Source organism: Scyliorhinus torazame, chromosome 12 (genome assembly GCF_047496885.1).
Source record: "Scyliorhinus torazame isolate Kashiwa2021f chromosome 12, sScyTor2.1, whole genome shotgun sequence".
In the NCBI taxonomy this organism is placed as follows: Eukaryota; Metazoa; Chordata; class Chondrichthyes; order Carcharhiniformes; family Scyliorhinidae; genus Scyliorhinus; species Scyliorhinus torazame.
The window spans coordinates 202,546,416-202,561,434 of NC_092718.1; the positions used below are offsets into that span (position 1 = coordinate 202,546,416).

Below are 15,019 nucleotides of genomic sequence, written 5' to 3' on the forward strand. Positions count from 1 at the left end.
CTCCCCGTGTCTGCGTGAGTTTCCTCCCACAAGACCTGAAAGACGTGCTGTTAGGTAATTTGAACGTTCTGAATTCTCCCTCTGTGTACCCGAACAGGCACAGACTGTGGCGACTGGGTGCTTTTCACAGTAACTTCATTGCAGTGTTAATGTAAGCCTACTTGTGACAATAATAAAGACTATTATTAGAGAAGTTTCTGATCAAACAACAGTTCAACTCAGAATGAGCTGAAACTCTTTACCATTTGACTTTGCTGCCTTAAAGGGATAGAGTGCCTTCTTACTAGCAAGATTTACTAGAACAATTCTGTCTTTATAACACAGCATCATCTCTGAATTTAATTTATTCTTTCATGGGATGTGGGCATCGCAGTCAAGGCCAGAATTTGTTGGCCATCCCGAATTGCCCTTGAATGGAGTGGCTCACTAGGCCATTTCAGAGGGCAGTTAAGAGTGGGCCACATTACTATGGATCTGGAATTGCATGTTGGCCAGACCAGGTACGGACGGCAGATTTCCTTTGTGAACCGGATGGGTTTTTTCCGACAATTGGAGTTAGTTTCATGGTCACCGTTACTGAGGCTATTTTCAATTCCGAATTTAATAAATTGACTTTAAATTCCACCAGCTGCTTTGGCGGGATTTGAACCCGTGTTCCCAGAGCATTATCCTGGGCCTCTGGACCAGTACATCACCGTCTCCCTCAATGGTTCTGCTCAAAACAGTGCCCAGGTAGTCCATATATCCATCTTTAATAAATTAAAATTTTACATCTGCAAATACTTCCATCATAAATTCCTGAGTTTGTGTTTATAATGGAAACTGCCTTTGTAAATGTATTATATCTACACTCTCCTGCCAGTAGCATTGCATGTAACTTTTGTATTTAATGACAATGTGACAAGTTGACATAACATTTTTCCAATATAAAGATGGACAAGGAATTTATCATGTAAATATATACCAATAATGATAAAATGTATGGCTTAAAATAAAAACTGCATGATGATATATTTGCATGAACTGATCCAAATGTACCCCAACTTCTAACTCACTTCTTCTGAAGACTATAACTTGATGTTGATTCTGTGTATGAAATGCCGAAGGAGATTGATTAGTAAATACATGTAAAATACTTGCATCATCAAAGTGCCCAAGTACTAGAAGATGAGAAAGGCAGTCTGTAATTTACTTTTCTCCTCTCTCACCACCGCCAAACTGGTGTCCATTCCAGCATAGTGATGTCAGTAGTACCACGTGTAATACAGATACTCCATATGACTTCACAAAAAGACTTGTGTTACTATCCCAGCCAATGCAACCCAATTAAGGCGAGTATAAGATCCAGCTCATTCCTTTCCAGCAATAGTTGCTCTTTGAGGATTCACTGCCAAAACAACAGCACAAGAGGGAACCTTCTCTTCTGGAAAAATCTTCTGTATCACACTACAGATTTAAAAGAACTGCCATGATCTTGTATATTATGAACTTCCACATTTACATCCCTGAAAACCTAAAAAGGATGTCTGCCTGAAGATCACCTGACTGGCTAATGATTTTTGTAAAGTTTAGAGTGCCCAATTATTATTTTTCCAATTAAGGGGCAATTTAGCGAGACCAATCCACCTAACCTGCACATCTTTGGGTTGTGGGGGTGAGACCCACGCAGACAGGGGGAGAATATGCAAACTCCACCAGGACAGTGACCCGGAGCCGGGATTGAACCCGGGTCCTCAGCGCCTGAGGCAGCAGTGCTACGACTGCGCCACCATGCCGCCCCTTACTGACCAATGTTGACTCAATGTCTTTTCCCTGAAACCAATTCCGAAGGGTAATTCAGATTCAATGATCATTCAGAGACAAAGGACGCAATTTAACAGAAGCACTAGGTGCGGTAGCGAATTGCCGGGTGCTTCCCAGTTGGGGCCGGTAATGATGTCCCATGGGCTTCACGTCAGAAATGGCTGTCCTGCCAGCTGATCTGCCTGGACCGTGCCCGGCAGCTGCCCGGGAAAATGGGGTTGGGGCCGGGGGAGGGGGGGGGGGGGGGGCTCTTAAACTGCAAGCAGTAGGCTGCCTCTACCTCCGATGTGTATCCTGGGACATACCTAGACGTAGCGGCAGAGCACGGAGACTAACGGTTTGAGGATCACTGAGAGGGCACTTGGGGAAGGGGGATGCTGGTAGCCAGGGACAGTTAGTGTCACGATTGTCCACCATTAAAACGCGTTAAACCCAAAATCCTTTGTTACGTTATTCTACACTGCAAACCATCCCGGTGATGGCGGAAGAGCCTGCTGCCTGGGCATCTTCATGGGCTTGGTCCAGGTCAAAGTTTATGTAGTCAGCTGCCCTGGCAAACAGGGCATCCGTGAATTTATGGATGCACTTGTGGGCTGTAGGCTGGGAAATGCCGCACAAGTCCCCGCTCAAGCCCTGGAATGAGCCAAAGCGTAAAAGTTCAGGGCTGCGGTGACCTCGACGGCCACCCAGGAGCAGGTATCATCCTCCTCCTCACATGGTGCCAAGTCCGCAAGGACATGGCAGAGGTGCTGCACAGTCCTCTTGTTGAGGCGGAGCCTCCTGTGGCACACACTGTCTGACATCGCCTCCCGGCTCTGGCCTCCCCATCTGGGGCCTGATGGTCAGCCGGGTCCTTGGGGTGTGGGGCAGATTCCTGCACATGGGCTGGAGCCTCCGTCGACGCCGCTGCCATCTCCGGCATCAGGCCGCCTGACTTGTCACCAGCAGGGGTCATCCGGGGTCCACAATATCATCCGTTATGTTATATCTGTAAGGAATTGGAGAGGGTGAGAGACCCACAATCAGTTAGAGCTTCCACCCCAGGACCTCTGGTCCCCCAAGCCTCCTCCACCCTTACATTCCCTGCCATCTCTCAGGGTGCCCTCTAACAAGCCAGTTGTGTGGGATTGGGGACCCTCCCTGCACACACCCCTGGCCACTGCATGGGCTCTTGGGCACCAGACCCTCGCCGGGAACACTACTGGCATCAGGCTCAGCTTCCTTCCCCGATCCATGTACCCACCTGCTGGCCGTGGGGATATCCCCAGTGCTGCCGCCCGGCATTTGGGTGTTTGATTGTTGGATGCTGCCTCTGTGGTGTTGAGGCCTCCAGGGTTCTGGCAAAATGATTGACTGTCTGATTGGGATGCTAGGCAGTAACACTCGTCTGCGACGTGGCACGTCTACCCATGGGAATCCACTTAGGAGCTGTGAAGTGCTCATATAACTAACAATGGCAATTCTCTATTGGCAATCGCCTTCAGCTGTGCAGCCAGAGGCCACCACGGTCAGAGGGGGTTACAGTGACCATCACCAGGGCTCTGTCCTGGGGGTATACGGTGGGTGTGGGGGGGGGGGGGGGAACAACGACAGGCAGTTGAGGTTGTCCCTGTTGTGGGTATACAACATCCAGGGGGCTGGCATGTTAGACCCACAGGGGGGAAGCCCCCCCCCCCCCCAGCCCAGCGGCAGTCCCTAATCGTTGGAGGCTGACACCCCCCCCCCCCCCCCACATCATCCCGAGCACTGGGGGAGCAGCTCCAGTTCCCCTGGGTTGGATCTCCGTTTCAAAGATGGTTATTCACTTCCTCCAGTCCGCACAGCTGCCATTCTGCTGGCTTTACATTTTAAAATATGTGTGCTAAAGGACAGGCGCGTGACCACTCGCTCTGGAGCCGGTTAGATCATGGGACGCCATTCAATAGGGGATCCGTCCTGTTGACGATATGTAGATGGGCCTTAATTGGTGTTCATTGGTTTCTCGTCACGTATAGACGGGATCTGGATCCCACCAAGTGGAACAGGCCGGTTAGATCGGAAACTGATCGGCGCCTGACGTGCATCCGATTTCGACATCTCCCGCGGCCTAACTGGCTCTCATGGATCTGCGCTGGGTGCAACATGGCCGTTAGGTTGCATCCAAAGACACCAGCTGCCCAAACTCTCGAGGTATCAGAGCCATTGCATAGGATGCAAAATAGGCCGAGCCATCCACCTTATTTGGAAAAGGACTTTGGACTGGTTCTCAGTCACATGGTAAGGTCGTCCATGTTTGATGCCTGCTTTTAAAAGAACAAGAAACTATTCTGCAGGCAGAGAAATCCATCAGACAGCTGTGACCGAAGGAATCAAATGTAGCCATCTGAACATCTCTGACTTTTCATTATGTTTCTCTGATGTTCTACTTCGTGATTACAGACATGTTTTGAATATGGACAGTTTTAATGAGCACATGGTCTAGATACTCAGGGCACCCGTTTATAACATGTGCTGAAACACATGTTTCATGTGCTGACTGGCAGAAGGCAGAGAGTGGGGATAAAGGGGTCTTTTTCAGGATGGCAGCCAGTGACTCTTTTTTATTACACTCCTGTATCATCTTTTATTACATTTCTTTGTGTGTTTTGATATACTACGGAGTGTAATATGTGTTACTCAAACCTTGGTTGCTGATGCGGTTTTCTGAATCTCGATGAAGAAGACTCAAACTCGTCCAGTAGTAACAAAAGATTTATTGAGTAACTATAACAATAATTGCGTGAGTTCTTTACTTTAACATTGTTACTAGTGATAAGGTCAACTATATCTAACTACAGTAACTATGCTTAACTGCACTAACTTCTGAGCTAATCTTATACTCCTGTCCTGGTCACAGTACACCCAAAAGAGAGAGAGGCACAATGCGGTTGCTTTTATACCCCTGTTGGTCCGGCCCTCTAGTGATCATCTGGTGCTACTGATTACACATTAACCCCTTATATACATGCACATAGAGATCACTACCCTGACTGGTGGTGTCTCGCACGGGTCAGTGTTGGGACCACAACTATTCACGATATACATTAACAATCTGGAAGAAGGAACTGAGGGCATTGTTGCTAAGTTTGCAGATGATACAAAGATATGTAGAGGGACAGGTGGTGCTGAGGCAGCGGGGAGGCTGCAGAAGGACCTGGGCAGGCTAAGAGAGTGGGCAAAGAAGTGGCAGATGGAATACAATGTGGAAAATTTAACTTTGAAAAGGGAATGAGATCGAATATATACTTGAGACGGACAAATTACAGCTACGAGGAAACAGCGAAGGAATGGGGATAAATTGATAGCTCTTTCAAAAGGCTAGCATGGGAATGATGGCCTGAATGGCCTCCTTTTGCATCTACTGTTCTATGATTGTAGGAGGTGGGAGAGAAAAGTTGAGGATTCCACAGTGAAAACAATCTAATCTCTGAAGTAACCAGAAGGAAATGTTGCAGCAATTTGCAATAAATATCTGTAAAATGACAGGAATGTGCACAGAAATAAAATAATTGTGCTCTTTTGAAAAGTGTCTCTCCAGGTTTCTATGCAGACTGCTTCACAGGAGATTAAATTTTAAGATTGCTATCGATGCTGCAGAGACTATTTGAGTATTGGGATCACATTTGTCTCTTCGGTGCTGGTCATTTAGAATTAATGTGACAGAAATGGGAGTTGTGAGTCATCATTTTCTACTGTTCCTCCGCACTGTACAGCTCTTAGCCGTTCTAAACAAGCTTTTTACCATGTGTTTTTTTTAAGAGATGAATGTTTGTGACTATGGGGGTTAGGATATCACTGTGTGGTGCATGGCAGGGAAGGTGGGTTTGCCATGAGGCGATAGCCTGCGGATTTCTACACTGATTGCATGAGGTGTGATTTGCTGCCCATCTTCCACAGTTCTGCAAAAACAAAGGCTTTGTGGTGTATGTGAATAAATCAATTGCCCGATGCTTGACTGCGGTTAACCTCTGCTTCAAGGTCTCTGTCGAGACTGCTGTGAAACTGGGTGTCAGGGATGAGTGAGGATGGCCAGGAGGGCGAATTTCTCTTCAGTATTCTTACCATCTCCGTTTTCTTTTGTGAAGAGCTTTGATCGGTGTCTCCACACTAACTAAGCACCGACCCACCCCTCTGATCCCAACTGTGTTTTAGTCAAGCTGAATATCTTTCTGCATTTATATTGCAGGTAAAGAGCAATGCAGTGCGAGCTCTAGGAAATCTACTGCACTTCCTGCAGCCTCACCACATCTCCAAACCACAGTTCCAGCCGGGAATTGAGGAGTCAATCCAAGCCTTAATCCGCACTGTTCAGAGCGAGGCGACCATGAAGGTGCGGTGGAACGCATGTTACGCGCTGGGAAATATGTTCAAAAACCCAGCTATTCCACTCGGTATGTACTTATCCTGACCGTTCCCAGCTTCTGGGCGCATTAACCTGACCCATGGAGCTCTAAGTCTGTTTGAATTCTTTACATCTGCAATTTCTTGTGTTGTTTTCAGTAGAATTTGCTCGCTGGGGTTGGTTTGTCTCTTGCAGCAGAGACACGTACCAGTTGTCTGCCGTGACGCAAATCGAATCATGGATAGAATGGTATAGCACAGAAGGGGGCCACTCGGCCAATGGTGCCTGGACCAACTCTTTGACAGAACTGTCCAATTAAGCCCATTCCCCTGCCTTTCTCCAAATGTTTCTCTTCAAGCATTTACCCAATTACTTTTTTGCAAGTTACTGTCAAACTGCTTCCACTGCCCTTTCATGCAGCTCATACGCGATCTTAATAACTCTCTCTGAAGAGAAAACAAAAACCCAAGTGGCATTCTTCATATGCAAAATTGGGTGATGAGTACTTGCAGCATAGGACTCGAGAGCAGGAGTAGGCCATTCAGCCCTCGAACCTGCTGTACCATTCAATAAGATTCTGGTTGTGGTCTCAACTCCACTTTCCTGTCTGTTCCCCATAACCCTTGACTCCCTTGTCTGCCAAAAATCTGCCTAACTCAGCCTTAAATAAATTCCACAACCAGCCTCCACTGCTCGCTGGGGAATAGTTCTGCAGACTAATGATCCCGCAAGAGTAAAACTTTCTCCTCATCTCCATCTTAAACAGTAGAACTCTCTTAACTGTTGAACTATGTCCCCTGGTTCTACAATCTCCTACAAGTTAAAACATCCTCCTGGTATCTACCCTATCAAATCCCCTCAGTGGTTTCAATAAGATCACCTACCATTCTTCTAAACCCCCAATGTGTATGAGCCCAACTTGTCCAACCTTTCTTCACAGGATAAGCCTCTCATCCCAGAAATGAATTGAGTGAACCATTGCTGAACTACTTCCAACACAATTATATACTTATGATGGCCAAAGCTATACACAGTACTTCAGAATGGTCCCGCCAAGGCCCTATACAGCTGCAGTAAAACCCCCCTCCTTTTATATTCTATTCCCCTTGCAATAAATGCCAACATTCCATTTGCCTTCCTAATCACTCGCTGTACCTGCCTACTAACTCCCCCCTCTTTCTCTCTCTCTCCTCTCTCTTCTCCCCCCCGGAATAATGGTTTGTCCACCTCACCCAAACTGATTTCATGTTTTACATGCCACATTTATGTTCCTCTTGCACTGAATGTTAGCTCAGTTTGGAGCTCTCTTACTGTTGAGTCAGAAAGTCATGGGTTCAAGCATCACTCCAGGATTTGAGTGCATGATGTAACCTGACCACTTCAGATCAGTAGTGAGCTGCACTATCAGAGGTGACAACCTTCAGATGTGATGTTTATCAAACACCACTTTTCTGCTGACTCCGATGGATGCTAATGATTCAAAGAACAGGGAGGTACTGCCCAATTTGTACTGCCGGCGCAGGCAGCATGGCTGTACCCAGTGCTGTAACCTTTCCATAATTTGGTGGCGTCCCCAGTTCCACTTTCACCAATCATATTGACTTTAATCTAATTGCTGTTTGTGGACTGTTGCCCTATGCAAAAAATGCTACAGAATTGACAAATGATCTGATTTCATTGAGATTTGTTCATAGAATTTACAGTGCAGAAGGAGGCCATTCGGCCCATCGAGTCTGCAGTGGCCCTTGGAAAGAGCACCCCATTTAAGCCCAACACCTCCAACCTCTCTCTCTCCCCATATCCCAGTAGCCCCACCTAACTTTTTTTGGTCACTAAGGGCAATTTATCAGGGCCAATCCACCTACCCTTCACATCTTTGGACTATGGGAGGAAACCGGAGCACCCGGAGGAAACCCACGCAGACACGGGGAGAATGTGCAGACCCCGCACAGACAGTGACCCAAGCCGGGAATCGAACCTGGGACACTGGAACTCTGAAGCAACTGTGCTAACCGCTGTGCTACTGTGCTGCCCGTCATTGTGTGTGATGAATTTTGGTAGCTTTCATAGAATCCCTGCAGTGCAGCAGGAGGCTATTCGGGCCAAAGAGTCTGCACAGGCCCTCTGAAAAAGAACCCTACGCAGCCCACTCCCCCGTCCTATCCCTATAACCCCACCTAACCTGCACATCTTTGGACTGTGGGAGGAAACCGGTGCAACCGGAGGAAACCCACGCAGACACCGGGTGAACGTGCAGACTCCGCACAGACAGTCACCTAGGGCTAGGAATTGAACACTGGGTCCCTGGCGCTGTGAGACCTCACTGTGCTTTCTGAAAGATTTGGCATTTGCTATAGAAATAAAATGTGCTCTCTTTCCCTGCTCTTAAGTTGACAAACATGAGCTGCGCCACCTAGTGGTGCACCCATCTGAAGTGCCATTTCTAAATGACAGCACCTATTGCCACTTGCAAGGAATGCTGGTCAGTGGACCCCCATAAGGTTTCCAGCTGAGGGACTGTGGCTCCATAGGATTACGCTTTCCTTGCACTCCAGTTAAATCAGGCATTAGAATGCTCAGCCAGTGTCTACAGGAAATTAAAAGCAACCTGTTAAAATAGAGGATTTGTAGTTTTCAGAATCTCCTATACTCGCATATTTTCCTTCGTTTCAAGTACTGTATTTGTGTCAGCAACTGCCCACAGATACATGATTGAGCCAGCACCTATGGGGAATAGTGACTGAAGAGTCACATGCTATCACTGTGTTGCAGTAATTTAGGACTTTGCTGAAAGCGTGCCTTCGTATTATTACTTTTAATTTTAAAGTCCTGCAGTTTTCAGAGCCCAGGCTCTGGATTGCCCAGAGGTATCTTTTACCAAAGGGTCCCCAGTGAAATAAGGATGTGTCATGTTGCCGTAGCTCCCATGTGTCTCATAGTGATGGTTCTTTGCAGACGCAGCTCCCTGGGCAGCACAGGCATTCAGCGCCTTGACCTCCGTGGTGAAAACCTGCAAGAACTTCAAAGTGCGCATCAAATCGGCCACAGCGCTTTCGATCCCAAACAGCCGTGAACGCTACGGGGACAGGAAACAGTTCAGTGAGATTTGGTGCGCGCTGGTGCTAGCCTTGGAAAAGAGCGAGGAGACCGAGGACTTCCTGGAGTTCAAGTACTGTGCCAGTCTGAGGACTCAGATCTGCCAGACACTGTTGCATCTCCTCCATCTCATCACTGCAGAAGACCACTCCTGCGTCAGCAAAACCATCTCTGAGAAAGGCGACTTGATCCGAACATTTGTCCAGCGCTTTCTGACATCGGGGGTGGAGGCTGATGAAACGGCAACTCAGACAGACCCCCAGGATAGGGTCAGGATGTTGCAAAGGGCTTTTCAGCACGTCCACGGCCTTCAGGAGGTGCCTGCAGAGGAGAAAGAGCTGGTTATCAAATATCTGGATGGTATCTTGAAACATTGCACAGAATCCACAGAACCACAGAGTGTTACACGGGAGTGAAGAGTTGTGTTTGAAGGAGCAGACCCATTTCTCCATGTCTTATGCTGATGTACATTTCAACAGCTCTGTCTGTTTTGCTTATTGCTGATTATTTTAAGATAGTGGGTTGCCCTGGGAATTGAATGTTTCCATGCTTCAGGCAGTTCCCTTCCACCTCTGAGACTTTGGGATCACATTCCGTGCAGGCTGGTAGGTTGAAAGTCCCATCTCCCACAGGCACCAAAGCTCCTACAGTCTTTGCCGCTTCTAAACTGGCGCCCGTGGGCATGCGCCCTGATCAAGTGAGAACTGCCCCAAATTCCCCGCTAATATAATTGAGGGGCTGGTGTGAGAATATGAAAAGTGTCACACTGGTGCAGTCAGGAGATGTTCTTCTGGAGTTATAACCAGAGTACAGGGGAGTGCCACTTTGTGTCTAAGCTGACGTGGGAGTGAGTGCCTGACGGTGACACAGGGTGCCTGAGATAGAAAGGGCAATGTTCGTCAACACTAACATCCTCTATTTGACAAATGATTTTTTGTTAAAAGTGTGGGTGGAATATTGAATAAACTGAAATGCCACAGATGCACCGCAGTATATTCAGAGCAAGTGGGTGGCAGTGCTGTGGAGTGGAATATTTTCACTGTATCTAATGACTGTACTGATTACTCTCGGGCTGTAGGTCAGTGAAGCATTTCTATTTGCAATCTTTTTTTTGAAAAACCTTGTAGCAGCAACACAACTTCCACTGCCCTGTCCTTCAACAACATAATCTTATTGCCAGGGAAAGCAGGAGTCATTGCCTTTCTCAGAGGTTGGTGTGATATCGATCGGACCCACGGGGAGTTGGAATAAGACCATTCCACAAAAGGAACTGAGCGCGAATCGCCCTTGAATTCCAGGCACACGCAGAGAGTCCGTTTGCCCTGGAGTTCCACTTTTGTTCCAGAGCTGTTATTCCGAAGCACATTTTCAGCTCTGCTCAATTTCCCGATATTAGCCGGTTAAAGTCACGAATGCTGTGCGTTTAAGTAGGATTCAGCGAGGCATCTGACCTCCCAAAGACTTGATTTTCCATTCTGCGAAGGAATTTGCATTTTCTCACGGGAACCCCACAGCCACAGTAAGGTTTCGCTGTTTAATTCCGCACGTGTGAACGATTGCCGATCCCAATTTCCCATTCGCCAACCAACATTCGTGTTGCAAAGGTGGGAGTGTTAGCATGTGCTGAGGCCACTGACAGTTCCTTTCAATGGTTGCTCGATCCCAACCGTTGACTCCTAGCGGCCACTCAAAGCATTTGTGGGGTTTACAGCTGCTGAGAGGCAGGAAGATTTTTCACAGGTGTACCGTTGCCGGACTTGTAAGAGACTAACTGGATAAATCGTTTCGCCCACCTGCACAAAATCTACAAGCCTCTCATTTGACGCGGCAGCCCAAGAGGAACAAATGCATTTTTTTGGAATTGATAGAATGTGGTTTTCCTTATGAAGTTTTTGTAAAAATTTCCCTCTTTCCTGCCTCAAAGCTGTTTGCCACAACACAGAGTTTGAGACAATGTTACTTCGGAAAAAGCCTACGTCTTTTAAAAAATAAATTTAGAGTACCCAATTATTATTGGTTTCCAATTAAGGGGCAATTTAGCGTGGCCAATCCACCTACCCTGCACATCTTTGGGTTGTGGGGGTGAGACCCGCACAGACACGGAGAATGTGCAAACTCCACGCAGACAGTGACCCGGGGCCGGGATCGAACCCAGGTCCTCGGCGCCGTAGACAGCAGTGCTAACCACTGCTCCACCGTGCCGCCCAATCTCCAGGTCAGCCATTCATTCACCCAATGTTTAAAAAAAATCAGTTTGGTTGGGAAAAGCTGCATGGATATGAGGTTATGGTCACATTATATTAAGCAATAACCCTTATTTTGGGATGGCAACAACGGCGAAAATGTCAAGAGTTCGCCGTCGTTACTCCACTGAAGTGATGGCAACTTTGGGAGTCCGCACAGAATAATATAGAAATCCAAACATTTCCATCAGTGATTCTATACTTAAGAGGGTGTGCTGCAGAGTTCCCTCAGAGTGCAATCCATAAGCAATCAGTTAATTAATGAGAGCTTCCACCCTTACTTATGCTTTTAGTCTCACTATAAAAAATGCTTGAGAAAGTTGCACCTTGTTGAATGAGGTGTAACTGAATTTTTGACAATGACTGCTAAACATCCTCTCTGACCCTGAAGGCTATTTTTATGTTTGTGGAATGCCAAATGTCTCTGCTGTGATAAATTACACATTTTTTAAATAATTTTTAAAGTTTATGATATTTTAGTTTCTGTCTTAATCCATTCATAATTTGTTTTGCTGAAAATTTAAATTAAAAGTGAAGGATAAGCAGTGTTTTTAATGTCCTGTTTGCTTGTTGGTGAGAATACATCGAAGAGAAAGGGGATGGCTGCACTGCAGAGATAACTAGAGCTATTTCTTCATGGTCAGCAGCGGGTGCACTTGCCGTCCATCACCAGCATTACTGGCTGATTGGATGGAGCACTATGACTGCAAAATTCAGCTTCTTTTAAATGAATTTGGAATACCCAATTCATTTTTCCAATTAAGGGGCAATTTAGCGTGGCCAATCCACCTAACATATTTTGGATTGTGGGGGCGAAACCCACGCAAACATGGGGAGAATGTGCAAACTCCACACGGACAGTGACCCAGAGCCAGGATCGAACCTTGGACCTCGGCGCCCTTAGGCAGCAGCACTAACCACTGCGCCACCATGCTATCCTAAATTCAGCTTCATAATGTCCAGTATTTTGGGTGCTTCATAAGAACATAAGAACTAGGAACAGGAGTAGGCCATCTGGCCCCTCGAGCCTGCTCCGCCATTTAATGATATCATGACTGATCTTTGTGGACTCAGCTCCACTCTCCGGCCCGTACACCATATCCCCAAATCCCTTTATTCTTTAGAAAGGTATCTATCTTTTTCTTAAAAACGTTTAAAGAAGGAGCCTCATCTGCTTCACTGTGCAAGGAATTCCAGAGATTCACAACCCTTTGGGTGAAGAAGTTCCTCCTAAACTCGGTCCTAAATCTACTTCCCCTTATTTTGAGGCTATGCCTCCTAGTTCTGCTTTCCCCGACCAGTGGAAACAACCTGCTCGCATTTATCCTATCTATTCCCTTCATAATTTTATATGTTTCAATACGATCCCCCCGCATCCTTCTAAACTCCAGTGAGTACAGTCCCAGTCTACTCAACCTCTCATCATAATCTAATCCCCTCAACTCTGGGGTCAACCTAGTAAATCTCCTCTGCACTCCCTCCAGTGTCAATATGTCCTTTCTCAGGTAAGGAGATCAAAACTGAACACACTACTCCAGATGCGGCCTCACCAACACCTTATACAATTGCAGCATAACCTCCCTAGTCTTGAACTCCATCCCTCTAGCAATGAAAGACAAAACTCGATTAACCTTCTTAATCACCTGTTGCACCTGCACACCAACTTTTTGCGACTCGTGCACCAGCACACCCAGGTCCCTCTGCACAGCAGCATGTTTTAACATCTTACCGTTTAAATAATAATCCATTCTGCTGTTATTCCTCCCAAAATGGATAGCCTCACACTTGGCAACATTGAATTCCATCTGCCAGACCCTAGCCCATTCACCTAACCTATCCAAATCCTTCTGCAGACTTCCGGTATCCTCTGCACTTTTTGCTTTACCACTCATCTTAGGGGCTTTTCACAGTAACTTCATTGAAGCCTACTTGTGACAATAAGCGATTTTCATTTCATTTCATTCATTCAGTGGACCAAGCTCCAATGCCAATCACCATTCATGTGCGATGTTACTCCAAAATGGTGTCCGTGACTCACATGTGCGCACAATTCCAGTGCAAGCCATACTGGCACCATTTTGGTGAGGGTTTTTGTGTGCACGAGGAATGACTGCCAGGTAGATGAAGAGTGGGTAGATTGTGATGTCAGTCAGCTGGCAACATTGATTTGACACTAGCGTTGCCATTTTGAAACTCAACACTCCAACTAACTGTCGCTTAACAGCACACAGCTAAACATTGGTTCAGCAACAGGAAGGACGTCCTGCAACGCTAATATATTGAGGCACAAAATGTATCGCCCAATCTGGGTATTAACATGGCTCGTTCACGTTGGGACTCCGTGATGAACCACAACCGATGGGGCCATGGTGTTGAAGTCGGGGGATAAGGTGTCCAGCTCCAAAGGTACTAGTAACTGGGAATCCGGCCTGCATTGTTACTGGTCCAAGGACCTACCCAAAGGATTGCCATCTCATTTAAAAAGAAAATAGGCCATGCACCCACCACCAAGAATTAAACCAAATAGGTGTTTGCAAACTATATACAAAGCTATCCCAACTAACAGTCAACTGAAACGACACACCACACCCAGCCCTCTGGGTTCAGGTGTTGATAGATGTCCTCTCCACGCTGGGTTTGTACCATACCGGTTATTAATGCACGTCTGGTTTCTGCTTCAGGTACCTTCTCCCAGGCAACCCTTTGTACAGTTCGATGAAGTTCAAGTGACAAAGATATTTATAGTCTGGAGACAAGCGGGCGAAGGACTTGTACATCCTTATTCCCAGGAAATGCACGAGACCATGGTTACCTTCCGTCTACTTCCCTCGCACACCCATTATGAATGCAAAGAACTTTATCGATGTGACAGTGTAATTTTGTCTTTCCTTTGCTGGTATTTTTATTGTTACTCTGTGCAAGCTTTCTCTAGTGATTTGCTGTTGCCCTCTTATCGGGTAGTCACATCCACGACAGCGACTGCTCACCACCAGGACTGGTTTCCATAGTGGCCAGACCTTTCTTGAGGTTTATTGGCTCAAGGTGGAGTTTGCACTTCTCCCTGTGTCTGCATGGGTTTCCTCCGGGCGCTCTGGTTTCCTCCCACAGTCCAAAAAAGTGCAGGTTAGGTGGATTAGACATGCTAAATTGCCCCTTAGTTTTCAAATATGTGCAGGTTAGGCGGGGTTACGAGGCTTAGATAGGATGCATTTTCAGAGCATCGGTGCAGACTGATGGGCTGAATAGCCTCCTTCTGCGCTAGGAGTTCTATGAATTGCTGCAGTTGGTCCAGGATCTTGTGTCTTAATTCAGGCGTTTTTGACGAATGGTCACACCATGGAGATGTCATGGGTTCAAAAGGGGCCTCGCATCTTCTGCATGACTTGGGGTGTTTAGGTGTCCTGTGACATTGTGGATCTGGTAGGGTAAAGGTTACAACATAAAAGTAGACTGATTAGTCTTGACTGTTTGATGTGGCAGTGGGTTTTCAGCCAGGTGTTTGACACGCAATCTTTAC

At 46.7% G+C, this 15,019-nt stretch overlaps 2 protein-coding genes across 8 annotated transcripts in view; both read left to right on the top strand.

The window, feature by feature from the left end:
• The window catches only part of LOC140386882 (HEAT repeat-containing protein 6-like), a 60,890-nt gene extending 48,838 nt beyond the window's left edge, over nt 1–12,052 (top strand). For all 4 annotated transcript variants that reach the window (XM_072469711.1, XM_072469706.1, XM_072469708.1 and 1 more), the window contains 2 exons: nt 6,008–6,212; nt 9,119–12,052. In XM_072469711.1, the coding sequence (XP_072325812.1) occupies nt 6,008–6,212; nt 9,119–9,675 (762 nt within the window). In that variant the 3' untranslated portion in view covers nt 9,676–12,052. The remainder of the gene's footprint in view (nt 1–6,007; nt 6,213–9,118) is intronic.
• cuedc1b (CUE domain containing 1b) overlaps nt 1–15,019 on the top strand; it is a 403,376-nt gene that overhangs the window by 107,682 nt on the left and 280,675 nt on the right. The window lies entirely within an intron of this gene.